General features: G+C 48.9%; 3 protein-coding genes across 8 annotated transcripts; 2 read left to right on the top strand and 1 right to left on the bottom strand.

Annotated features, from left to right (window-relative positions):
* Positions 1 to 637: 637 nt before the first annotated feature.
* Positions 638 to 23,229, bottom strand: CPXM1 (carboxypeptidase X, M14 family member 1). 5 transcript variants are annotated; one of them, XM_081559010.1, is made up of 14 exons: positions 23,133 to 23,229; positions 5,377 to 5,538; positions 5,114 to 5,223; positions 4,881 to 5,020; positions 4,685 to 4,775; positions 3,953 to 4,103; positions 3,780 to 3,868; positions 3,338 to 3,461; positions 3,054 to 3,250; positions 2,787 to 2,966; positions 2,420 to 2,717; positions 1,869 to 2,008; positions 1,120 to 1,222; positions 638 to 1,019 (listed from the first exon to the last, which is right to left on the bottom strand). In XM_081559010.1, exons 2-14 carry the CDS (start codon positions 5,483 to 5,485, stop codon positions 778 to 780), a joined length of 1,974 nt encoding a protein of 657 aa, XP_081415136.1. In that variant the 5' UTR covers positions 5,486 to 5,538; positions 23,133 to 23,229; the 3' UTR covers positions 638 to 777. The 5 variants fall into 5 exon arrangements, with proteins under 5 accessions (XP_081415136.1, XP_081415134.1, XP_081415135.1 ...); XM_081559008.1 differs by lacking the exon at positions 23,133 to 23,229 and adding an exon at positions 6,847 to 7,083 and having other exon boundaries at positions 3,338 to 3,548; XM_081559009.1 differs by lacking the exon at positions 23,133 to 23,229 and adding an exon at positions 6,847 to 7,083.
* Positions 21,991 to 23,961, top strand: TMEM239 (transmembrane protein 239). Of its 2 annotated transcripts, none has more exons than XM_081559061.1 (2): positions 21,991 to 22,425; positions 23,479 to 23,961. In XM_081559061.1, exon 2 carries the CDS (start codon positions 23,490 to 23,492, stop codon positions 23,946 to 23,948), a length of 459 nt encoding a protein of 152 aa, XP_081415187.1. In that variant the 5' UTR covers positions 21,991 to 22,425; positions 23,479 to 23,489; the 3' UTR covers positions 23,949 to 23,961. The 2 variants fall into 2 exon arrangements, with proteins under 2 accessions (XP_081415187.1, XP_081415186.1); XM_081559060.1 differs by lacking the exon at positions 21,991 to 22,425 and adding an exon at positions 23,290 to 23,346.
* Positions 21,991 to 23,961, top strand: C13H20orf141 (chromosome 13 C20orf141 homolog). The gene is made up of 3 exons (XM_081559059.1): positions 21,991 to 22,425; positions 22,510 to 23,346; positions 23,479 to 23,961. The coding sequence occupies exons 1-2, from the start codon at positions 22,160 to 22,162 to the stop codon at positions 22,739 to 22,741; spliced, it is 498 nt and encodes a 165-aa protein (XP_081415185.1). The 5' UTR covers positions 21,991 to 22,159; the 3' UTR covers positions 22,742 to 23,346; positions 23,479 to 23,961.
* Positions 23,962 to 25,243: the final 1,282 nt, after the last annotated feature.

The raw sequence follows: 25,243 nt of genomic DNA, 5'->3' as shown, positions 1-25,243 counted from the left end.
TGCACAACTTCTCCTTGTCTGAAAGAAACAAATCACATCCCATCACTTACCAGCATTCTCCAGAAGGGATGGTGAACCAGCATTCTCCAGGAGGGATGGTGAAGCAAACTCAGATGCTCTCAGCTGTGCCCTCTTTGCTCTTCTCCCTGGAGCTCTCCCTGTCCTGGCCCCCACACCACCTCCCATCTACACTTTGAAAACTGTCACCTCTCCTGCATCCAGACTGACCCTGGGTGCTGTATTCCACTCCCATGTGTGCAACTCGTCTGTCTCTGCTCCCACAGCAGCCAGCCTCCACCTGGCACGCCTGTCCCCTCTCTCAACTGGGAGCCCCAGGAGGTTGAGAGGCAGTGTTTACCCTTGACTCCTTGCATGGTTGGCACTGAGGAGGTGCTTACAGAATGTTTCACAGCACCAAGCATCACCTGCCACAGAAGTTGATGGGTTGATGAGATGAGTTGCTCTGCCAAGCCCTAATTCAGGAAGAACCCAGGTGGCATCCCCTTTCCATACTATTTTTCCAGAAGCTAAATGATGAGAGTAGCCAAGTGTCTGCAGAATAAGATCAGGGAAGAGGGGTAGCTGAGGCCTGGCCCAGGAGGAGGATCTGGGACATAGAGACCACAGGAAGACCGGCTGAGGTGCCAAATAGCTTTAATGAGCCCAACACCCTTTCCCCCTACACCCTGTCCTGCCCTCCCCACTCTCAGTGACCCCTCCTCCAGTTCTGGGCAGGTCCAGCCTGCCCAAGCCTCTGGGGCTCTCCAGCTGGAGGTGTTAATTCTTCTGTCCCCTCAGCCGTTCCAGCCGCCTCCGCAGGTCTGGGGGCACCTTGGCCCCAGCTGCCAGCAGCTCTCGAAGTCTCTGTTTGGGAGTCTTGGTGAGGCGGAAATTGCAGGGCACAGGGCCCTCTTCAAAGGTGACCCGGCAGCTCCTTGTCACTGTGTGGTAACCCTCCGCACTGGCGGTCACCATGTAGTCCCCTGGGGTCAGCAGGCGCCAATAATCCCCGCCCCATGCTGAGAGAAGTGAAGGGCAAGATCAGCATCCAGTGGCCCGCAGCTTCCCACCTGGTTAACGCCTCCCACACTGCCCCTGTCCCCTCCCCCCCACACCCACCTGTTGTTACATCGTGGTTAATCCCATCTACAGAAATGACGGCATCAGCAATCCCCAGCTCTGTATCTTTGTCCCTCACAACTCCGGCAATGCCCATGCGCACCTGTGTGGGAAAAGGTTACCAAAATCCCTTTGCTTCTGTGACCAGTTTATTTTCTGGCTCTGTACCCTACAAATTTGATAGAGGTGCTGCATCTACTCTGTTCCTAGGTGACAATATTCTGGTGAAAGTATCTCCTGACTGATAAATGGCATCTGGACCAAGACAACTATAAACGCCTGGCAGGAGGGCGTATCTTTGGGCTTTCCCCGAGTTCACTGATTCTCATTATGGGCTTGTCTTTTAGAATCTTTGGAAACTATACTTACGGAGTCGTTCCAAGGGACAAGAGTTCCTGCGGAAAGTGAAGTGCCTATGCCAGGGTACTTCCTGCACTTGCATAATCAGAGTCTTTTCTGAGAACAGCTCTGGGTCTGCTCCATGGACCACTGCCTGGAGTGCAGTCAGGTCTACTCCCACTCTCCAACAATGTCTGACACCACCCTGCTGGCAAACTGTGCTTCCCTCCTATCCTGTATCCCTCCAAGGCAGTCTGATGCCAAGTGAGTGTGACCCATGGCACTGGTGAGTCAGAATGGCTCAGCCTGACCTTAGGAGACCTCCCTGTTGGGAGATGCATCCAACACGGAGAACAGACCAGTCAGCAGTGACTCGGGCAGGCAGGGAGTGGGGGGAATTCAGATCCGACCTGTTCCAGGTAGGTGAGAAGGGCATCTTTGTTGTTCTCCCACTCCTGGGGAAGCTCGTTCTCATGAGGGAATTTGTCACAGGACAGCTCCACAGTGACCTCAAAGCAGTTGGTGTGTAGGTAGCTGAAGTCATTCATGCCTAAGGGTACCACAGACACTGGACCCTAAGCAGGCGGGACAAGAGCCCTGCCCTCCCGGCACCCTCCTCTGGGAGACACTTCCTGGTGACAGCTGACACCGGCGCTGTACGTGAGAGCAGATTGTCTCATTGGGGCAGGGTTATGGGGATGGGGCTAGAGCTTCCCTGATGGCTCAGCTGGTAAAGAATCTGCCTGCAATGCAGGAGACCCAGGTTCGATTCCCAGGTTGGGAAGATCCCCTGGAGAAGGGAATGGCAGCCCACTCCAGTATTCTTGCCTGGAGAATTTCAAGGACAGAGGAGCCTGGCGGGCTACAGTCCATGGGTTGCACAGAGTCAGACACGACTAAGTGGCTAACACTTTCTTTTCACTTTTAGGGGAATGGGGTAACCCCACCCTCAGGCACATACTTCCAGGAACTGTGTGCCAGTCAGCCCCGTTGATGATGCTGCCGTACAGGGAGAAGTCCTGGCTGTGGCAGGGTCTTCGATCTGGGTCCTGCATGGCCCGATTAGTACCCGCATAGACAGTGCTGAGCCAGCGAAACACAGCCTCATCCGGGGTGGGTGTGAGTTCGCGGGCAGCCCACGGAGTCCGAGTCATGTCGAAGGGGTAGGATACCACGAGCTCACCCCCGTGGAGGTTGGCACTTAGCACAAAAGGGATCCGCTGCATCCACTTGATCACTGCCCATGTTTCAGGAGCCACCTGAACAAGGGCAGGTCAGGGGAGTGGGAGACGGAGACAAAGGCCCCCAGGGTGGCCCAGAATACTCACTGTGGCATTGGGCAAGGTGTAGTAAGTGGGCAGTGGCAGGTGATGGTTGGGGACAGTGTCAGGTACCAGCCCGTCATCTTCTGCTTCCCACAGTGGTGTGTTGAGGTCAGCGAAATTATGGTTAAGATCAATGCCCTGATGGTTCCAGCGGCCCTCTGCCCAGCCCACCAGCTCTGAGCCCTGCCGGAGAGGAAGTCTGTTCAAGCCAAGCAGGCTCCAGGCACCACGGCAGAAGGAGCAGGCTGGCCCTCAGGCCAAGTGGCCTACCCGGCGGAAGGCAGTCTCATAGCCGTCAGGATTCATGGAGGGCAGCAGGTGAATGCGCATCTCAGTGAGTAGCCGGGTCACCCTCGGGTCCCCTCTCAGGAACTCACGGCACAGGAACTGCATTAGAAGCAGGAGCAACTCCCGCCCCAAGGCCTCATTCCCATGCATGCCGGCCACATAGCGCACCTCAGGCTCTCCTGGGAACAAACAGGGGCTTGCAGCTGGCTCATGCACCTGCCCCTCCCTGCTGCTGTGCCCACCTCTCCCACCCCACCTGCCAGTACCCAGCTCATGCTCCCCAGGCTGGTCCGACATTTCCATCACATACAGCTTCAAGCCCTGGTGGCTCCTCCCGATGCTGTAGATGCGGGTGATGTTGGGGCATTGCTCGTTCACTTGCTTCATCAGCTGGGGGGTGAGTGTAGCATGGTGAGGGGCATGGGAGGAGTAGACCCAGGGCTCAGACCACACGAGGCCATGGAAGGACTTCAAAAGCTTGTGAGGGCCCATACGATGGGGACACCATGGCACAGGACAGGAGGGGGCAGCAGCCATGGAAGGAATGGTCAGAATAAGAGAGGCACCAAAGCAAGGGAAATCGTGGAAGTTTAGGGGTCAACAAGAGGGTGAGATGGAGGAGGACATGAGGGCAATCATAGCAAGTTATGCCCTGGTGGGCAGGAGACCTGAGATGAGCAGATCCTCCTCTTGGGTCATAGGGGTTACCTTCCTCATGGCTTTATAATCATGATGCCGGAAGTCTAGTGAGTCGGAGGATCCCAGCATGGGAACCTCAGGGAACAGACCATTAGGATCTGGTAGAGGATGAATTCACAGTAAATAGTGAGTTCCTAGGGGAGAGTGTGCCCTGTCCATCTAACCCTTGTCTTTCTCCCCACCTGAGACTGGGCAGGCCAGGATCTCTGCCCGGAGGCAAGATGCACCTCCCTGGAGCCAGGTCTGGGGCAGCAGGCGAATGAAACGGGCCACCTGGGGCTCAGGTAGGAGATTTAGCACTGGTGTCTCTGGATCCGAATTGGCAGGAAATACCTGGGGGCATCAAGTCCTTTGTAAGGGCCTCGTGAAGCCCAGCAGCCTGGCTCAGGGCCCAGGAAGATGCTCAGGCCTGTGAGCTCACTGAAAAACCCACCCTAGTGGGCTCAGCTAGACACTTGCTCGCTGTGTCAAACACAGACCACTGCCCACATCCTTTGCCAACAGGCAGCCCTAGGCAGCCATCCTTTCCGGCTTAGTCACAGCTCATTAGATCAATATGGCCATGTGACTCAGAAGCAGGCAATCCTGAAGCTGGCCAGGACCCCACACTGTAGCCTGAGGAGATGAGAAGTGATGCAAGGACTGAGGCCCATCACCAGAAGGGGTGTTCCAGCAGGAAGCCGTGGCATGAGGAAGTATTTGGGAAGGATGCGGGCATGGTCCAAAGCAACCTGGCTCCTAAGGCTGTCTGCTGGGTGCCACCCATCTTGACAACAACCCCCTTTCTCCTGGAATGCCCAACTGGGCACCTGTTCCTTGTCCTCAGAGGAATCCCAGCCCAGCCCAGCACCCCACAATGGGCCAGGAGCCCAGCTCCCAGCATAGAGGGCCCCAGCCACCATGGGACTTCTCACCGCATCCATCCCACTGCTGCGATTCTTACTCCCCCACCAAGTCCGACTGTCGTTGCTGAACTGGACTTTGTATGATGTGACCCAGTCATACCTGGCAGGAAAGGTGGGTAGAGATCATGGGTGGCCCCCAAGACTCACATCCTAGTCCTCCTGAGTCTGTCCATAACTTCCCTGGCCTGGAGCTGTCCTGCCTTACCTCCAGATGGAGTTCCTGCCCTGTGTGATAATGCCCGAGAAGCGGGTGGGGTGCCTAGCATCCACCTGAAGCCATGGCTCAGCATCCTGCTGCTCGGCACACCAGGCCCCATCAAAAAGATCACCATCTTCCAGGCCTGACTGTGGGCACAGGATGCAGCAATCAGAACCAGGTAGGCCTTAAGGGAAGGTGGGAGGGGCAGGGAAGAAGGTCCTAGGGGCTGCCTTGCTGACCTGGATGTTGAGCCGTCCTCTGTGTGGTCCAAGACCAAAGGACTGGCTGCTAGATGCGTCAAGCTGGTTATCTGAAACTCGCAGGGATTCCAGGCCCAAAGGGGGACAGTCTGGCACAGGGACAAAGCAGTAAGTTGGGACCAGAAAAAGAGTGGTCAGGGCAGGTGGAAAGCTGAACCCAAGCTTGCCCGTGTGGCCAAGAGCTACATTAGTTCATGTCCCAGAGACTGTAAGTCTGGGCAAGGCCCTTGGAGTGGTGGTACCTGGTTCTTGCTTCTCAGGGAGGTCAAGGGTCCCCGCAGGGCTGGTGGTCACTGAAGGCCTGGCAGTCACTGGGGGTCTGGGGCGAGTTAGCTTCTTTCGCTTCTTCATGATGATCTTTTTCTTCTTGATGACTCGAATCCGGACATGCTGTTCTGAAGTGCCTGGAGACCAAAGAGGCAGAGCAGCAGTCAAGGAAAGGATGGCAGGAAACCTCAAATGGAGAGGTCTACCACCCCCAAGAAAACCTACTAGTCCACAGGAGGCCTCACCACACGTATCCAAAGACCTTAGCATGGACTTTAAGGCCCTCAGTCTGATCCCAACCTACTGTTCCAGCCAATTCCTTGCTTCCTTCTCCCCTCTGATGTGACTACATGCTTGGCCCTCACCAATAGAGGGCTACACTGCCACTAGGAACTATTTGCTTGCTCCAAAGAGCTGAATTTGGTTCTTTAAATTCTTCTTTGCCTGGCTGTCCCTTTCCCTATCATATATCCACCACCTTTGACTTTATTTTCTAATTCCCATTCTTTCTTCACATCTCAGTCCAGATGCACTTCAGGGAGCCTTCCTTAGCTCCAGGCTCAGTCTCATGCCCCCAAAGCCTCTGTGCCACCTCCATCACTGTGCTAAGAGGTCCTGTCCTCAAACCCACGTCTGTCCAGGTGTTCAGGCTTTTCAGAGTTGGACCCCTGCCCTGCCCGCCCTTCAGTATAAAGCATTCATTGCACAGGGCAGATGCCACTGGTTCCCCACTAAGATCCACAGCTGCCCCTCCATGCACTGTACATATCTGTGTCAGGGATTGGTACCTTTGCACACACTGTTTCCCTCTTGGCTGCCCTCCCTTCAGTTCTTCCTAATTCAGAGCTACCTTTCAGAACCAGTTCCACCTGCCTCTCCCAAGAAGCCCTCCGAGGCTGCCAATCCCCGCGCTTTCCTCCTCTCTACTGCCACATCTGAGAAGCTGGGAAGTCCGGCAGCCTTCCCTGTCCCCACCCCAGGCAGAGCCGCGTCCCTCCAGGGCACCTGGCAGAGAGCGCCTCCTCTCTTCCTCCGTTCTTTCCTTCCAGCCGCTGGCCTCAAGCCCACACAGTCTTGCTCTGCACCCTCCTCGGTGTCTTTGCACCTCTCTCTACCCTCCTCCTGGCTCTAGCCTCAGTTTCCCCCTTCTGAGAAACAAGAAAGTTTGGGGCTGGAAGAGGCAGCATCCCACTGGCTTCTGTCCCAGGACTGCTGACTTGGTCTGGCCGGGAACTAGGGCTGCTGAGTCAGCAGCCATTGTACCGCGCAGGGAGCGTGTGCGCTTGGGACAGGGTCGCCACCCAGGCGCTAGGCAGAGACTGCGGCGTGTGTGGCGTGTGTGAGGTGTGTGCGCGCGTGCTGGGGAGGGGTCGCCACACGGGAGTCGGAAGAGTGGGACAACCGCTTCGCGGGAGAAGCGGGCCGTGGGTCGGACGGAAGCTCACCGTTCTCCTTCCCCGCGGACGGCTGTGCTGGGCTGCTACGGGGGGTGGGGACCGGGGCCTCGGTGGTCGCGGGCGACGCCAGGCCCAGCACGGAGGTGCCGGGCGCCCCTAGACCCACATCGACGGCAGGCGCGAAGGTGGCCAAGGCGAGAAGGAGACGCCACATGGCGGGGTCCAAGACGCGGACGCACTGGGCTCGCGGTGGCCGGTGGGTTCGCCTCTTCCTGCTGGGGCTCTGGAGCCCCCCGCCCCTTCCTGCCGCCGCTGCACGCCCGCCCACAGCCCGCTCGCTGGCCTCGGACCCCGGGAACCGAGGGGTTGGGAGGGGAGGGGAAGGGAGGGGAAGGAGGGAAGGGAGGAGGAAGGGGAGGGCCCAGGCCGGCCGCCCCGGGTCTCCGCACCCACCGACCCTGCCCTCATCTTCGCTCCCCCCGCACCCCACCTCGAGCTCACCCGCCTCGCTCGGGCTCTGCCCTTTACCGTCGGCAAAGGCCCCAGGCACCCTGGATTCCACTCAGTCCTGTGAGCCCGTCCCACAGTGGGCACCTACTGTGTACCATTCCCCGCGCCGGGCACTTTACCCGTGGCCTATCAATCCAACCTCATCTCACAAACTACTAAACTGAGGCTTAGAACGGCTAATTGACAGTCTAGGTAGCAAAGCCGAGAACTTTGGGGCGGAAACTGCAACCCGGGTGGGAAATCTGTCCAGCCAGAACCCCCTGCCAAGGAGGCTGGGACGGAAAGAAGGCTGAGGGGAAACTGAGGCGGAGGCAGGGATACGGGGTGGGGGAGGGCTGGAATCTTTCTGAAGGACACCGAGGGGCCCCGCCAGAGGCGATGCTTCCCATCCCCCACCCCGGCGCCCCGCCTCTCTTCTCTCTTCGTTTCCCTAGCCTCCCCTCCTCCGGCTGCCACGTTCCGGGGTTACATAATCCGAGAAGAGGAGACCGAGCTGATACCCGGCGGGCTGAGGCCGGGGGAGGCGGGGGAGGGCGAGACTTGATGCGTGCGTCCTGCCCTGCCCCGCCCCAAGCTTTTCTGGGAGCCCGCAGCCCTGGGTCTCTGTCTTCGGGACCACCTCGGATCCCGGGATTCCAGAGCCCAGGACCCTCCCCATCCGTCTCCGAGGCCCCCTTTGGCTCCTCATTCCAGGGTCGCCTCCCCAGCAGGAAGGAGTTCGTTCTCTGTGCGCCTCTGGCCGGTGCTTTGCCATTGCAAGGATCCTGCCAGGGAGACACTGCCATCCCCAAGTAAAACGCAGTGCCCAGAGGTGACTGGGAATCCTCTAGAGTGTGGTGGGGTATGGGGAGGGTGGGGGTGTTGGGGGGGAGGGGCTTGAGCAAATGTTTTCTGCAAGATCACTACACGTATGAACAATTTGAATTACCCCATCTGCGTGTCAGCACCCATCTTGCGGAATCTCTCGAAAGAAATATGCGCTCCCGGAACTGAGACCCACCCTCAGTAACAACCCCCAGTCTCACAGATGCAAGTCCCAGAGCTCCTGGAGGTTTGTGGCCCACCCTGTGCCCTGGTGGCTCAGACGGTAAAGCGTCTGCCTGCAATGTGGGAGACCTGGGTTGGATCCCTGGGTCAGGAAGATCCCCTGGAGAAGGAAATGGCAACCCACTCCAGTACTCTTTCCTGGAAAATTCCATGGATGGAGGAGCCTGGTAGGCTATAGTCCATTGAGTTGAAAAGAGTCGGACAGGACTGAGTGACTTCACTTTTCACTTTTACTATGCGCTCTGGGTGGAGAACTTCTGAAAGGGAGTAATTGGGACAGGGCCCCCATGGGTCCTGCTCCCACCTTAGAGCAGCCAGCCTGGATGCCACTGCTGGGTACCAGGCACCAGAGGAGGATTTAGTAAAACTCAAGGAAGGTGTGTCAAACCTGAGGGTCCCAAAGTGCCCAGCCAAGTCAGCGGCAGAAAGACGGTCCTGCGGCCCCAGGCCTCGCAGAGGTGGGAGACCAGGAGAGACTCTGGTGGAGCTAGAAGCAGGTCTGTGCAGGTCTTGAGGCCTGCTCTACCTCCGGCCAAAACCCAATCTGGCCCCTTCCCTGGCTCCGCCTCACCCTCATCCAAGTTTCACAGAGGGGTGTGAGGGGGTTGAGGCAGAACCTGGGAGGACAGGTCAGCCTCCTAAGGCTCCCATGGCCTCCGAGCCCTTCCCCACACAGCAGCCAAATGGTCCTAGTGAGCTCACCTTCCAGCGGTTCCTGAAAAGGTTCTTCCCCAACCACACCTTTCTCACCTCATTTCCCTGTGTTCTCCCCCAGCTCATATCTCTGCAGCCACACAGGCATCCTAGCTGTTTGTGGAAGGCACAAGACCCATCCAGCTTCAGGGCCTTTGCATTGGATCACCAAGTTTGCGTCCTTTACCCATCATTCAGATGGCTTTTCTTTTTATTTATTTTTGGTTGCTCTGAGTCTTTGTTGCTGCACAAGGGCTTCCTCTAGTTGCAGCAGAAGGGGGCTACTTTTCGTTGCAATACTGGGGCTTCTCATTTCAGTGGCTTCTCTTATTGCAGAGCACAGACTCTAGGTGCTCGGGGCTCAGTAGTTTCTGCTCCAGGGCTCCCAGTAGTTGTGGTGCACAGGTTTAGCTGCTCCTAGCATGTGGAATCTTCCCAGACCAGGGATCAAACCCTTGTCTCCCGCATAGGCAGGCAAATTCTTCACCACTGAGCCACAAGGGAAGCCCGCAGATGGCTTTTCAATGTCACTCTCTTCCCTGACCATTCTGACAAAAGTAACCTCCATCCTCCACATGTAAACAGCAGTCTGGAGTCCCATTTGAGAAAAGGTCCAGGCAGTGGGTCCACTCCATGAGTGAGACTTAAAATTGCAGTTTCAGTGGTTCCCACTTATAATCCTGGGCTGCAAATTGAGTTGGTGCACAAAAATGCAGTTCTGTTTTTACTTTAACATTTTTACCAAGCCATTTATCTTGTGAGTTCTGGGATTTTGTTAAACCCTAGGTGCACTTGGCCAGGCCTCCAGAGCTCAAGAATTCCAAAACCCACTCCTTTTCTTATCTAACGTACTGCCTAGCTGTTGCTTGTGGGCTAGCATGGAATTCCGGCAGTGTCCAGGCAGGTTAGAAGCAGGTCAGAGGCCTGCTCTCCTGCTTCTGAATCCTGAAGAAGACTTCCTCCATTTTAATTTCCCTAACAGTTGTCCTCAGGATTGTTTAGTCTGAAGAGCATAGAAATCAGACAAAATAACATGAGCAGTCTTGCTAATTCTGTAGGTCAAATAACGGTTCCAAAGGGTCAAAAGAAACAAGATGCAAGCAAGAGATTAAACTGCAGAAAACCATTTCTGAGCAGTAGGGAATGTAGTAAAGAATCCCACCATGAGTGAGAAATATGTTTTTGTACATTAACTCCTATATCCATTAACTTATCGGCTGTAATATTTAGCTCGGTGCAAAACTAATTGCGGTTTCAGAGCATGAATTTCAAATTCATTATAACTAGGCTCAAACACATTTTTAGTAATCAAAATAGGAACCATTACAATCAACACATATTTGCCAATGAGAAATAAGTTTGTTTATCCCTGTAGCATAAAAATCCATGCTTCAGGATTTTATGAACCCTTGAAAAGCATTTTCTGCATCCTGTTGGTTGTGGAAGGGTTTCCCCGCAAAAAGTTGTTGAGATGCTTGAAGAAGTAGTAGTCAGTTGGTGAAATGTCAGGTGAACATGGTGATTAAGGCAAAACTTCGTAGCCCAATTCATTCAACTTTTGGAGTGTTAGTTGTGCAACGTGCGATCGGGCTCTGTTGTGGATAAGAATTGGATCCTTTCTGTTGACCAATGCTGGCTTCAGGCATTGCAGTTTTCGGTGCATCTCATCAATTTGCTGAGCATACTTCTCAGATGTAACTGTTTCGCCAGAGTTCAGAAAACTGTAGTGGATCAGACAGGCAGCAGACCACCGAACAGTGACCATGACCTTTTTTGGTGACAGTTTGGTTTTGGGAAGTGCTTTGAAGCTTCTTCTTGGTCCAGCCACTGAGTTGGTCATTGCCAGTTGTCATATAAAATACACTTTTCATCGCATGTCACAATTTGATTGAGAAATGATTCATTGTTGTTACATAGAATAAGAGAAGACAACACTTCAAAATGACAATTTTTTTTGATTTTTTGGTCAGCTCGTGAGGCACCCACTTATTGAGCTTTTTCACCTTTTCAATTTGCTTCAAATTCCGAATGACCTTAGAATGGTTGTCGTTGAGTTCTTTGGCAACTTCTGTAGTTGTAAGAGGATCAGCTTTGATGATTGCTCTAACTTGGTCGTTGTCAGTTTCCGATGGCTGGCCACTACACTCCTCATCTTCAAGGATCTCGTCTCCTTCGCAAAACTTCTTGAACCACCACTGCACTGTACGTTTGTTAGCAGTTCCTGGGCCAAATGCACTGTTGATGTTGCGAGTTGTCTCTGCTGCTTTACAACCCATTTTGAACTCAAATAAGAAAATCACTTGTATTTGCTTTTTGTCTAACATCATTTCCATAGTCTAAAATAAATATGAAATAAGTAGTAAGTCATTAGCAAAAAAAAATAAAGTGGGAAATGCACATTAAAATGATGTATAACATAACCACATTTATTTAAGAATGTATTCCAATATCAAACAGCAAATTTAAATGATGTAGAATCGCAATTACTTTTGCACCAAGTAACAACTTCTATCAAGGTACAATTACAGTTTTCTATGAAATTTTGTAATACTTTTGTTCCTTGCTAAATTAAGCAGGGGTTCTAAGGAGAAGCTAGTATTAGAAACAGACAAAGTAGGAAATAGCATTTGAGTCAATAACACCTGAGTTTTCAGGGTGGGGGGGAATAATAGGTGGTCCCTTTCCAATATAAATCATCAACATGTGTTAGGAATCCAGAGAAAGGGGTTCCTAACTGATATATAGAGGTAGTGTTTTTACATCATCAGTCACAACACGTGCTAATTGAGGGGCTCTTTCAAAAAACATATTGTAGGTTTTAGGGAAAACAGTCCATTCACAATAGTTGATGAAGTTCTCCAATAAGCAGGGTTCCCCAAATTTGAGAAGTTGGTGCACATAGCAGTCCCTTGTCAGCCTTGTCACAACCTATCAGTAAGTGGTTGTGACTATTAAAGTAACACATGAAATTGGCACATAATACTTGTGTTTAAGGCTTGAGCTATTTCTTTACCAGTGCTATGTAATCTAGCAGACAGATAAATCTTGTCCATGGAGAGGCAAAGAAAGAACAGGGCTTGTTTACTGGCCAGGCGAAGTTACCCTGAGTTCAGGTCTGGCTTAGGTTTCTCCAACTGAAGATTTCCCCAGTCGATTTCTTCATATTTTTCTTTTAATTGTAACATATCCTTGAAGGTTGAGGAGTGAATGACAATCCACATTACAGTCAGGCTTCCAAGAATAATCTATTCATGAGAATAACAGTGAGTTAATGGCACATATTTCCACCTTTTCTGTCTGGGGATCATCACCAATACAGTATGATCCTTCCCCTGTGCAATCACATCAGCAGGTGTGGGGGGACCTCTAGGCTGCTTCACCAAGACTTTAGCTCCAATTGCATTTATTTCATTTGTGGGTCTAAACTCTCCATCACTTCTAACTGCTAATAAAGTGGGAGGTTCTCCTTTTTGTACTTTGCCAATTACACACAAAAGGGCTTCCTTGGTGGTTCATCAGTAAAGAATCCACCTGAAATGCAGGAGATGTGGTTCGATCCCTGGGTCAAGAGGATCCCCTGGAGGAGGAAATGGCAACCCACTGCATTACTCTCGCCTGGGAAATCCCATGCACAGAGGAGCCTGGCGGGCTACAGTCCATGAAGTCCCCAAAGAGTCAGACACAACTTAGCAATTAAACAACAACAATTACACATGGAAGAATCAGCAATTGGGCAATTTGGTCATGTTGATTAATAAATAGATCATCCTTTCCTTCATTTTATAGAATTACTTGGATTTCTTCTTGGTAGTCTGGGTCTATCACTCCCCCACGGACGCAGATCCCTTTTAACGCTAACCTGGAGCATCCTTTGATTAATCAAAGTGTCCAGGAGGCATTTTAATTCCAATGCCAGTTGAAATAACACATATCAATCTTTTAGTAAGTCTGTGTTCAGATATAGAGTACAAACCCAGTCTGGCAGCCTCAGGAGTAGCTCAGAAAGGAGCTAATACTCCTGGGCTAATTTCCCAATACTCAGTTGTTTTGGGATGGAAGTCTTATTTTATACATCTGTAACTTGGAATAGTCATTCTCATCAAAGGAGTTTCTGATTCTCCTGGATGTTTATTATTTAAAATATTGAGGGCAATATTCAAGTTAGTCCTCCAATTTTTATAACAGTCCTCTCCATGTTTGGGAGAAGGCAATGGCACCCCACTCCAGTACTCTTGCCTGGAAAATCCCATGGACGGAGCCTGGTGGGCTGCAGTCCATGGGGTCTTGAAGAGTCGGACACGACTGAGCGACTTCACTTCCACTTTTCACTTTCATGCATTGGAGAAGGAAATGGCAACCCACTCCAGTGTTCTTGCCTGGAGAGTCCCAGGGACGGGGGAGCCTGGTGGGCTGCCGTCTATGGGGTCGCACAGAGTCAGACACGACTAAAGCGAATTAGCAGCAGCAGCTCCAAGTTTAATTCAATTCAGTTCAGTTCAGTTCAGTTCAGTCGCTCAGTCGTGTCCAACTCTTTGAGACCCCATGAACCGCTAATTGCTGTTTAACCAGACCATTCATTCTTTCAATAAAACCAGCTGCTTGAGGATAATAAGTAATATGAAAGATCCATTATATATTATGTTCCTATGAAAGCTCTTGTATTAATTTACCTTTAAAATATGACCCATTGTCACTCTGAATTTGAAGTAGAATACCATAATATAAATCATTGCCAATGTTTTAATAGTATTAGTCTGATTGGCTTTGCTGAAGGGAATGACCACTAAACATCCAAAATAGGTGTTCACAGCAGTACCACACATATTGACATCCTTTATCTCGAATTAATGGGCCAATATAATCAACTTTCCATATTTGCCCAGGCTTCTTGTCAAGTGTCAATTGTCCTTTGACGAATTGTGTCAAGTTTCTATGCTTGATATGTTGACAAACTGGACACTGTGAAATAACAGATTTAATGAGATCCATAGCTAAGGAAGTACCTGTATCCTGAGCCCACCTGTATGTTGCTTTTTCTCCCAGATGACCACATTTTCTGGTGTGCCCACAAAGTCAAACCTTTTAAGTCACTGGAGTCTGGATCAACTTCTACACTTGGATTCGGGTTTGTTCCTCTGTAATAGTTACACCATCATCCCGTGGAATTTGGAACACTGTGAGCATCTACTTGAAAGATTGAAACATTAGTAGTTTGAACAATTTCCCAAATGTCAAACCATAATTCCTTTCCCCATAGCTCTGTGGAGTGAATTTGCCGGTTATTCCTTACCCTTGTGCCTGTGTGCTAAGTTGCTTCAGTTGTGTCCGACTCTTTGTGACCCCATGTACTTTAGCCCACCAGGCTCCTCTGTCCATGGGTTCTTCAGACAAGAATACTGGAGTGGGTTGCCAAGCCCTCCTCCAGGGGATCTTCCCAACCCAGGGATTGAACCTACGTCTCTTACTTCTCCTGCATTGGCAGTGGGGTTCTTCACCACCTAGGAAGCCCCATTTTTTACCTATAGGGAAAGCCAAGTGGCCAATCCATTGATTGACCAAGAATCTGTGTATATATGGCACTCATTCCCTTGCTTTAATACCTGATAAACTGCATATAACTCAGCAAATTGGCTACCTTTACCTTCCTTAGTAGTTGTCAGTGATTTAATAGTGACCAGATTATGTGCCACCACTTTCCAATAGTGAATGGATCCTATATATTTAGCTGACCCACCAGTGAAACATGCATGCTGTTTTTCTAGTGCAGTTAAAGAGTCAAAAGTTTGTGTTATTGTTTAGTTGCTAAGTCACATCTGACTCTTTTGCAACACCGTAGACTGTAGCCAGGCAGGCTCCTCTGTCCGTGGGATTTCCCAGACAAGAATACCGGAGTGGGTTGCCATTTCCTTCTCCAGGGGATCTTCCCTACCCAGGGACTGAACCCACACCTCCTGCATTGCAGGCAGATTCTTTTCTGCTGAGCCACCAGTGACAAGTCCAAGGTCTTTCTCCATTTTACAGGCAACTCAGTTATCTCAGGCCTAACTATAGCTTTTAATAGGAATTTTGGAAATCTTTAGTAGGAACTTCAGAAATCTTTTCATTTAAAGCAGCAACCTCATGTGGCCCAGGTTTGGCTTGGTCCTGAATATACCATTTCCATTTCATGATGCTGGATTCCTGAGCTTGCCCAATTCTGTGTGTTTTGGGCAAACTTTGTACCCATTACATGACTGGCACTTGAGGTCTTAATATTACAGTATGATTCATAGTCAATTATTCCATATCAATCAAAGCCCAATAACAGGCCAATAACTGTTTTTCAAAGGTAGTGTTATTTCTCCCAGCCTCTGGAAATTTCCTACTTCAGTAGCCCAAAGGCACTCTTTTGTCTTGCTGTTTTTGCTCTAAGCTTCAATTAGCATATAGTTCATTGATAGATACACGTAATTTTATGTCCCTTTATTGTAGCTCATGGAGTATCTGATAATAAAACTAGAATTTAATATTCAGTGTAACATAAAATTTGTGTGTGTGTGTGAGAGAAAGAGGGCATTAACCCTGTAGCCAGGGGAGGCTTTATCCCATCAAATAAAAAATGAGGTTTGTCAGGGAACCGGAAAAAACCAAGAGGCTGTCTTGGATTTCCGTAGCCACAACTGTTTGATTTATAGCTATTGTTTACCCATTTTAAATTCCTTGATTTAGGAGTAGACTGTTGCCATGTTCTAAGGACACCAGGATAGCAAAAGTCTGACAATGAGGGATAAATTTTTTTTTGTAGAAGCAGAATGAGCCTTATCTATGTGTGTCACAATCTTTATAGATTATTGTGAAATAATATTTACTTTGCCAAGTAACAAAATATTTTAAAATCAAATGTAAATCACTTAAGGACAAAGAAATTCACATAATCTGTTATCAAAAGCCACATTCCAAGAAAACTTTTTTCTCTTAACATAGAAAACCAAATTCCAGTCTGATACAAACTTACTGTTAATAACAGTTTTTGTTTATCTAGTTAATTTTAGTTTAATCTTAGAAAGTCCTTTATGTAAATCTTGAAGAGGCAGTATTTTTGCAAAGACATCAGAATGAAACCATAGTTCTCTCTAATGACAAAAAGGCTTAAAAAGACAGATTTAAAAACTGATTACAATGCAATCAATAAAGTAACTTGGTTATTGCTGTGACATGTAACACTTTAAGATAGTAACTAAAATTATGACTGATAATATTTTACCAGGACATATTAGATCTTTTCGAATTCTGTATAGTTTCTAGAATATCTGTATTAGTAAGATTTACCACACAAAATAACCTAAGAAGATTCTTGACAGCAGTTATTTGACAGCACTTCTCATGTACCTATAATATAACGAACCTAATTAGTTTAATATCTTTCTTTGGGATGCCTCAGGGGCCTTCTGAAGCACCCTCAAAGTTAGCTAGAAGTCAAAAGAACTTCATTAGAATTTGATCTTAGGAAGTTCTGTCAAAAATATCAAAGAGTTTAGAACACTCAGTCAGATAAGATCATAGGTCGCTATGAAACAATAGTTATTCACTCAGCCGAAGTAACAATAAAAGATTTCAAAAGCAAATACAGAACAAATCACTTAAGAGGTAAAGAAACTTAAAATCTGTTATCAAAAGACAGTTCAACATCCCAAGAAAACTTGTACCATGCATAAGATTCTTTTCTTAGGGTCCACTTTCCACAAATCCTTCTTATCACTTTCTATAGTAAACACTTTATTCTCCCATTCAGAAACAGACACCTGAAAGTCAGACCTATTTATTTTTCCTTTTACAAAATGCAATTCAATTCCTCATAACTTAGCCCACTTTCCCTAAGCAACCATGAACTGTCCTTTATATTAGCATTCTGTAGATTGGTGAACATAAATATCAGTGATAATTTCTAAAAATTTTTGTTTTTCTTAGAGAACATCTCAGGATGGTACCAAACATATTCACTAATACTTCTAAACCCTTCACTTCTCTGTAAAAAAGAAAGCCAGTGTTTAGTAATTACTGTTTTAGCATATTATTTTGTTTGGAAATGGCCTAATTATTCAAACTTCTATCATTTAACTTAATTTAGCACAGCCCTAGAATTCAAGTTATCAAAACCTGGAGCAACTATTTTAGGTAGACATTCCTAAAGCATAATTATTCTTAATAGAGTTTATCTAAAAGCTCTTATCTCATTTACATTTTCTTTCCTTAAAAGTTTATTCACATCAAGTTACTTTGTAAAGTGGACTCAATATCTGGCCCAACTGTGGAATATGATGTTGCCAGAAGCCAAATAGCCCTATAAATTTTGAGCTTCCCTTTTTGTCTAGAGAGTTTTAAATTCCATTATCTTTCGTTTAGCCTTACGTAAAATAAAATCTCTCTATATTATTTAGCCCATTGTATTTCCCAAAACTTTATGGTCTGGGTGGGTCCCTGAACTTTGGAGGGATTAATCTCCTATCCCAAGTGGTGGGGTCCCAGTCTACCACCGCATTAACTATTATCAAATGAACTCTCTTTTTGTTAACTTTGTTGCGCCTCTTCCAATATTGAGCTTGTGCAAACTTTACAGTGACTTTTTCAGCTACCAACTGGAAAGTGGAGACTTGGTCAGCTAAAATGTAACTTTGACTTTGTAACATGGATAATTGTCCTTGAAAATCACATAATTATTTAATAGTGACTTCTCTTCAACCAGTTTTAATTTGGTTTCCTGTACCTTATGGTAAGCAGAGAGGAGGATCCAGCCTCTGAACCAGTGAGGTCCATTCTTGTCCTTTCTCAATTGGCACAAGCCAAATTGGCACAAACATTCAATAACTTCAAAAGATCCAGCCTGGTTTAATTTGAGGTCCCATTCTCACACAATCCAGTGGATATGCCCCCTTATTATTGCTAATAAGCAGTAAGGCAAATCTTCCCATCAGGAGATGAAAACTTCATTAATCTTAACCTCTTTCTTCTTGAAGAGTGGTGTTTTGTTTCACAAAACCTGCTCACAGCACCAACTTATGTTTTGCCCAAAGTTTGACTTCCTTTTCAAGTTTGAAAGGTTACACACCAATAAACAGTCTCAGTATTTAATAGAGGAGTATTTAACTTAATTTCAAAGTACAATCATTAAAAGAAAAGAGAAATAGAAACCATAGAGAAGAGGAACATCACATACATTAGCAAATTGGGCCAACCAACATCTAGATTTAAGCAGCGAACTGAGAAGTCCCAAGTAAAAGCAACCTGGAGTCCCAATTAGGAAAAAGTCCAGGGTAAGACTTCAAATTGCTGTTTGGGGGGTTCCCACTTATAATCCCAGGCTGCAAACTAATATCATCATCAGTTCATGCAAAAATGCAGCTTGGTTTTACTTTAACGTTTTTACAATGCTGCTTGTTTTATCTTGTGAGTCATAATGAAAGTGAAAGTCACTCAGTTGTGTGCAACTCTTCAAGACCCCATGGACTATAGCCTGCCAGGCTCCTCTGCTATGGAATTCTCCAGGCCAGAATACTAGAGTGGGTAGCCATTCCCTTCTCCAGGGGATCTTCCCAACCAGGAATTGAACCCAGGTCTCCCACAATTGCAGGCGGAGTCTTTACTGTCTGAGCTGCCAGGAAAGCCCATAAAATTTTTGTTAAACCTCAGGCATGGTAGGCCAGACCTCCAGGAGCTCAAGAAGTACCATTCCCTTTCTTATCTAAAGTGCTGCCTGACTTGCTGTGCTTGTGGGTAGGCACAGAATCTGAGCAGTGTCCAGGCAGGTCAGAAGCAGGTCAGAAGCCTGCTTTCCTGCTTCTGAAGCCTGAACAAGACTTCCTCCATTTTCATTTCCCTACAGGACTCTCCTGGACGCTCCCCAGTGTGATCAGGTGGCTGGAGGCAAAGATGATAGATGACTTTGGTGCCACACAAGCTTAGTATCACATGCCACTTCTGCTGTTCATTTTGGGTATCCTTAGACAGTAATTTTATCTCTGAGTTTCCATTCTCTCATCTGTAAAATGGGAACAATAATGTCTTCCTTTCTGGGTTGCTATGAAGAAGTGAGATAATATGTGGTTCCTGGGGGCCCCTAAGATAACTGGATGAACTAAAGGTAGGGAAACAGCTTAATACAGTCCTCTTGCTCCCACATATGTAGATAGAATAAAACATTATCAAGGGAAGAGAAGAGGCTATGTCTCTGGTTACACAAACTGAGAAGTAGCCTGATCTGCTGCCTCTCTGTGCTTCCTGATCTCCTGTTCCTGGCACTCACTCCCCACTATGTGCTCTCCCTGTGATGCAGGTGAGTGCTGATGGGGACTCCCCTGTCACCTAGATGCATCTTCCTACACGTCTCTCTCCCCTCACCACTTCCTCCCCCAGCTATCTCTCTTCTGTACATCAATGTTTTCTAGAGCCTTGCTCCTCAAAGTGTGGCCAAGGATCTGCATTTTTAAAGAATTCCCAGAGGATTCAACCCCAGGAGATACACGCAGGCTGAGAAGCACTAGATGGCGATCTAGAGCAACTCCTTCTAAAATGCATGAGACTCACAGCTTTCTGAGTTTGATGGTGTTTGATACTGTTACTGGAAATTTTATCTCAAGCCACAAGAGTATATCCACATTACTTTAGGAAATCGATATTTCATTCATCCTGGGAGAGTAAATTCCTGATCTCCACTATAGGACACTAATATTGATTTGCTTTTTTTAAAAAAAGAAAGAAATCATTTAAATCAAAATACTACAGAATATGATTTTAAAGGTACATCACATTTAGATTTGTAACAGAAGATTCTTCTCTATGCTTCTCTATGACAAGGTTAACCACTTTTAGTGTTTTTTATTTCTCCTTGTATTTACTTTTGTCTTTCTATTGCTATTTCTTGAAATTTTTCCACCTAAACTTTAAACTTTTCATTTTGTATTGGGGTATATTTCTTGAACTTTTATGTTCAGATTTTATCTGTAGATTTCCTGCTATGGAATTAAATTTAGCTTTCTTACTAGCCCTCCCCCTAACATACACCAAAATACACATACACATTTCCCCCTGCCATCCTCCCAAAAGAGCTGAATCACTGGAGTCAATATTCAGTTCTTATATTATGATCATGATTATTGTTCAATTTTTTGTATTCCTTGGATTTAGCAATTATTTTATCATTTGCTTGGTTTTTAAGAAACTAGTTAATTCAATCCCAAAGCTTCCAAATAAACTAAATATTTTGCATATGTCTAAAAACAGCAGATAATCAGTTTTATTTTCTTCTAGAGACATCCCTCCTGGAGTATCTATCTTTCAATTCTAGGCTGGGGTTGCTTGCTTTCTTTATCTGGAAACATTGCTGACATCCCAGGTCCTTCTCATCATCCCTTTCCTGTGTTTAGCCTCACTTCTTTCCTAGTTTAGTTCATTATTTTTCTGAAGCACATCCTCCAGTAGCTTTCTAAGAAAGAATGTATGTAAGGTCAAGTTTTTGAGACCTTGTTTGGCTTAAAATGTCTTTACCCTCATACTTAATAATCATGTAGACAGATATATGTTACTGTTGCTGCTGCTGCTAAGTCGCTTCAGTCGTGTCTGACTCTGTGTGACCCCATAGATGGCAGCCCACCAGGCTCCCCTGTCCCTGGGTTTCTCCAGGCAAGAACACTGAAGTGTGTTGCCATTTCCTTCTCCAATGCATGAAAGGAAAAGTGAAAGTGAAGTCACTCAGTCGTGTCCAACTCTTCACGACCCCATGGACTGCAGCCTACCAGGCTCCTCCGTCCTTTGGATTTTCTAGGCAAGAGTACTGGAGTGGGTTGCCATTGCCTTCTCCAATGTTACTAAGTTGTAAATAATTTTCCTCAAAATTTTGTGGGTGTTCCTTTATTGTTTTGGGCTGACTCAGAAAAAAGCAACCAATGAAGGATCCCAAGGGCTGGTGGCATTTGCTCTATCATTGTTGAGCCCACCATCACCAAATATGTCAAGGTCACTAGGCTTGAATCTTTGAACAGAGTCCCCTGGAGACAGATATGCAGTGAGACGCTTGCTCTGTCTCCTCCTCTCCTAGGGGCTGTGTGGCCCTACTTCCATCAGTTTTCCTTCAAAATATGATATGCGAACAAGGATTAAGTTTTCTCAGTTATGACCCATTTTCACTCTTGCCTCTCAAGTCACTAAACTGAAATGTGCTGGAACCTCTGTAACCATTTACAGATTATCAGTGGAGACAGGTTTCTTTTCCAGATTAATCCCTTCATACATGTTCATTCTTCTTAATTTCATTCTTGGAGGGTAACCTTAACCTCCAATTTTGGGGTCACTATGTTGTAGCCCTCTCACAGTCACATTCTCTGTGCCATTTCTGGAATGCCAGTATCCAGAACACCTCCCACAAACCACACTGCTTCTAACACCTAAACAGCCCCTCATGCCCCACCCTCATTTAGCAGGTCATGTGGTTACCCCACTCCAGAAAGCCTCAGGTTGCTTCCTGGCAGAGTCTATCTGTGCATTCCAGGATTGAAGTTCTGAAAAATCCCCCACATGAATGCCCACAGGCATCACCCTGCTCTCAAGGGAGAGAACTGGGGACAGACATGTTGAGTGACTTGCCCCTGGACACCTAGTCCTGGGAACCTGTGAGACGAAGAAAGTGGCTCTTCCTCTCTTGGTCAGCTGCCCAGGTGGTGATGGGGTTAGAATGCCTCCTGGCAACTCAGATCCCCATGGGCCCCTTGGGTGGAGAATTAGCAAAGACAAGAGGATGAGTCTTAGCTCTTAAATGTCAGACCTCCTTCTGGCTACACCACCAGCTAATTATTAGGCCAGGGCCAGCATTAGCAACCCCCACTCCACCCCACCCCGCTTACCCCAGGACCCCAGCTGGCAATAGGTCACAATGCTCCAGGTGCCCAACCAACCAGAATGACTGACCGAAGTGGGAGATGAGGAGGGTTTGGTGAGTGGGTGTGTGAGGAGGGGGAGATTCCCAAACAGTCCAACTCCCCACTGCCTGAGCCTACCCTTGAGGTCTGCCACCACCCCCTCCCATGCTCCCACTCTTTCCCTCACCCAGCACTACTCCTTTCTGTAACCTCCACCTTCCTCCATGACCCACCTCTGCTTATCCAGGCCCAAAGCTGCTGTTTCTCCTACCCCAGTCCCTCCCAGGGGCATGGGTGCTGGGGAGGGGTCAGCTAGTCCAGTGGGCCCATGTGTGTCCCCCTGGGGCCCTAGCTGGGCCCAGGTCCTGGACAGTGTCCTAGGACTGGGGGCACTGGGGCTGACAATTCAGGCCATCTTTTCCACAACTGGCCCAGCCTTGCTGCTGCTGCTGCTACTGGTCAGCTTCCTGGCCTTCGACATGCTCCACCGGTAAGTGGACTGCAGCCTACAGGTTGGGCAGGTGAGCAAACCATCAGCCTCCCAAAGCCCAGCTGCCACCCTTTCTCTCCACAGGCCTGCAGGTCCCACCTGGTCCCAGCACACACATCTCACAGGGGGCCAGAATCAGGGGGCCGGCGAGGGTCCAAGGCAACAGGAGGCTCCACCCATGGTGGCAATTGCAGGACAACTCAGCCTCCAGGAGGCTCTGCTGCTGCTGCTCCTGGGCCTGGGGTTGCTCCTGAGAGCCCGCGGTGTCTCCTTGGCCCTGCTTGCCCTTGCTTTTTGCCTTTATCCTTGGACCTGAGTGCCCTCCGGAAATACAGCGGCCATACTGTTTCCTCAAGCTTCCTTTCCTCCACCCTGGGTTGGGAAGGTGGGAGGATACTCCTTTATGCCCCAGCCTGCATCTCGGGGGACCTCTGGCCTCACAATGTGGACAGTGGATACCTAAGTCTGAGTCTGAGGGCATCAGTGAAATGTGAGATAAGGGACAGGGAGCCCAGTGCAGGGTATGGAGCCATCTTGGAACCTGTAGGTTGGGGGAGGCTATTCTGGCCTCCTCTGTGATTCTAGGGAACTTCTCTTGAAAGAATTACAAGAGAGTGAAGCAGGGCTGGATACAGGCCAGCAGGGAAGGGAGGGCTCCAAAGAGGGCTTTCCACAAGAAAACATGAAAGACACATCTGTGGACTCACCAGGCTCCCCTAAAGCCTGAAGGGTCCACGAGAGAGGCTCAGGTAAACCTCACACTCAGCAGTGGTCTCTCTCTTGGCTGGCCCCCTACCCCGACCCGGGTCATAATAGGGCTCCTCTGGGGAGGGTGAGGGCACTGATGGGGGCTCAACTCTGGCTGCCAGGCTGTCCTGGGAGCGGCAGGAAGCAACATGACTTAGGTGGCTCTGCCCAGAGGTAAGACCCAGGCCCCAGTTCAAAACCCCACCACACCCACGCTGGTCCCTCCGGATCCCTGCACCCGCACCTGTCCTGAGGTTCCAGGCATCTCCAGGGCTGCTCCTGCAGCTGGCCTGGCCCTCTCCCTAGGTGCACCAACCATGATGCAGCAGCTACGAGTGGAGACAGATGCCATCGGGGCCGGCGAGGGGCCGCAGCGTGCGGTGCCCTGGTCAGCCTGGGTCTCTCGGGAGGGCTGGGTGCGCTGGTGCATGTGTCACGTGCCCCCGAGCTGGACCCAGTGGTGGACTACATCCAGCTGGCGGCAGCCGCTGCAGCGTGTGCTGTGGGGCCTGGAGGGGATCCTCTACCTGCTGCTGGCCCTGATGCTGTGTCACGCGCTCTTCACCACCGGCTCCCACCTCCTGAGCTCCCTGTGGCCCGTGGCGGCTGCAGTGTGGCGCCATCTGCTGCCAGCTCTCCTGCTGCTGTTGCTCAGTGCCCTCCCCGCACTGCTCTTCACGGCCTCCTTCCTGCTGCTGTTTTCCACACTACTGAGCCTCGTGGGCCTCCTCACCTCCATGTCTCACCCAGGCAATGCTCAGGACTTGGACCAATAGAAGGGCAACCCTATCCCACTGCTTGTGTCTGTTGAGCCCTGGCTGAGGCCCAGGGGAGAGGGAGGGCAGTGGGACCAGGGCCTTTCTGTGTCAGCAGGCCCCTGACCCACAGTCTCTAGCTGGGGCTGGGCGGGACATGGGTGATATTGCTGGAGCTGGCAGGATAGACTGGCCTGACCTCTGGGCACCTCCCTCAAGCTGATGCTGCAGGTACTTGGTGTGGAGGGCCAGAAATTTTGAGAAGAGATGTTAAGGCAGAAGGCTCAGCCAGGAGCAGAGCTTGGCCAAGCCATCAAGAGTTTCCACGTGCATGTGCTGATGCTACTGGGGCCCCCTTAGCAGCTGGCAGCATCTTTACTTGCAGTTGCTCAACTGTCTCAGCTTTAGACTCATAGCGACTTCTACCTGTATTTACCGTTCCCCCCACCAACTGCCTCTTTTCACTTGCCCAGGCTCTAGAAAGGGCTCAGTGACAGAAACGTAGCTGGGGAGAGGGCTAGCCAGAATCTACATGAGACCTCAGCTTTCAACTTCCAGATGTTTCTGCCCAAGCATTCCCCACCCCCTAGACTTCCTATTTCCTGCCTCGTCCACATCCCCAAGTCTGGGAAATGAGCCAACCAAGGCAGTGAGTTTCCCAGGGAGAACTTACTCTTTAAGACTCCTGGGGTTTGCTATGAGAAAACCAACAAGAAGTCCCCTTTCACCCACCTACGCAGTGTGTGACCTTGGCCAATTAATTCTTTTGAGCCTTGGTATTAAGTGGGTCCTGTCATGGAGCTGCTGTGAGTCAAAGGCAATAATATCTGTGTGTGAAGTACTTTGTAAAGACCAGAAAACTGTAAGATATTGTATGGAACTCCAAAGAGCAGAAAGCTTCTCTAGGCATTCAGAGAAATGTTCTGTCCTGGATACAGTTTGGACTCTACAATGGTAAACAGAGGATGGATGAGTGTGAACAAGAGGTAAAAGGTCATATTCCATGAAATCTCAAAATATGCAGGTGTTGAACTCCTCTGTGAAATGCTCGATGGGGCTTGGTGCTGGGAGATGGCTTGCATAGCTATGTGAGTGGGGAAAACAGCCTATGGGTTTCTAAAACCAACCCAACAAGCTGTTTACAACACCAGGAGAGCCTTGGAAGGTGACATCCCTCGATGCCCAGGATGCTGGCTTTTCACATCTCAGCTAACCTTCCAGACAAAACAGTGAGTGATTAGTCACTACAAGTAAGACAGATGATAGGTAAGACCCACCCCCACCCCACTCCAGGCCTCCACTTAATCCCTGACCCT

The sequence above is a fragment of the Giraffa tippelskirchi genome, chromosome 13 (assembly GCF_054371585.1).
Source record: "Giraffa tippelskirchi isolate mGirTip1 chromosome 13, T2T-mGirTip1v1.2.pri, whole genome shotgun sequence".
Taxonomy (NCBI): Eukaryota; Metazoa; Chordata; class Mammalia; order Artiodactyla; family Giraffidae; genus Giraffa; species Giraffa tippelskirchi.
The sequence above is the reverse complement of the archived record's forward strand: the minus strand, read 5'-3'. Positions and strand labels throughout refer to the sequence as shown.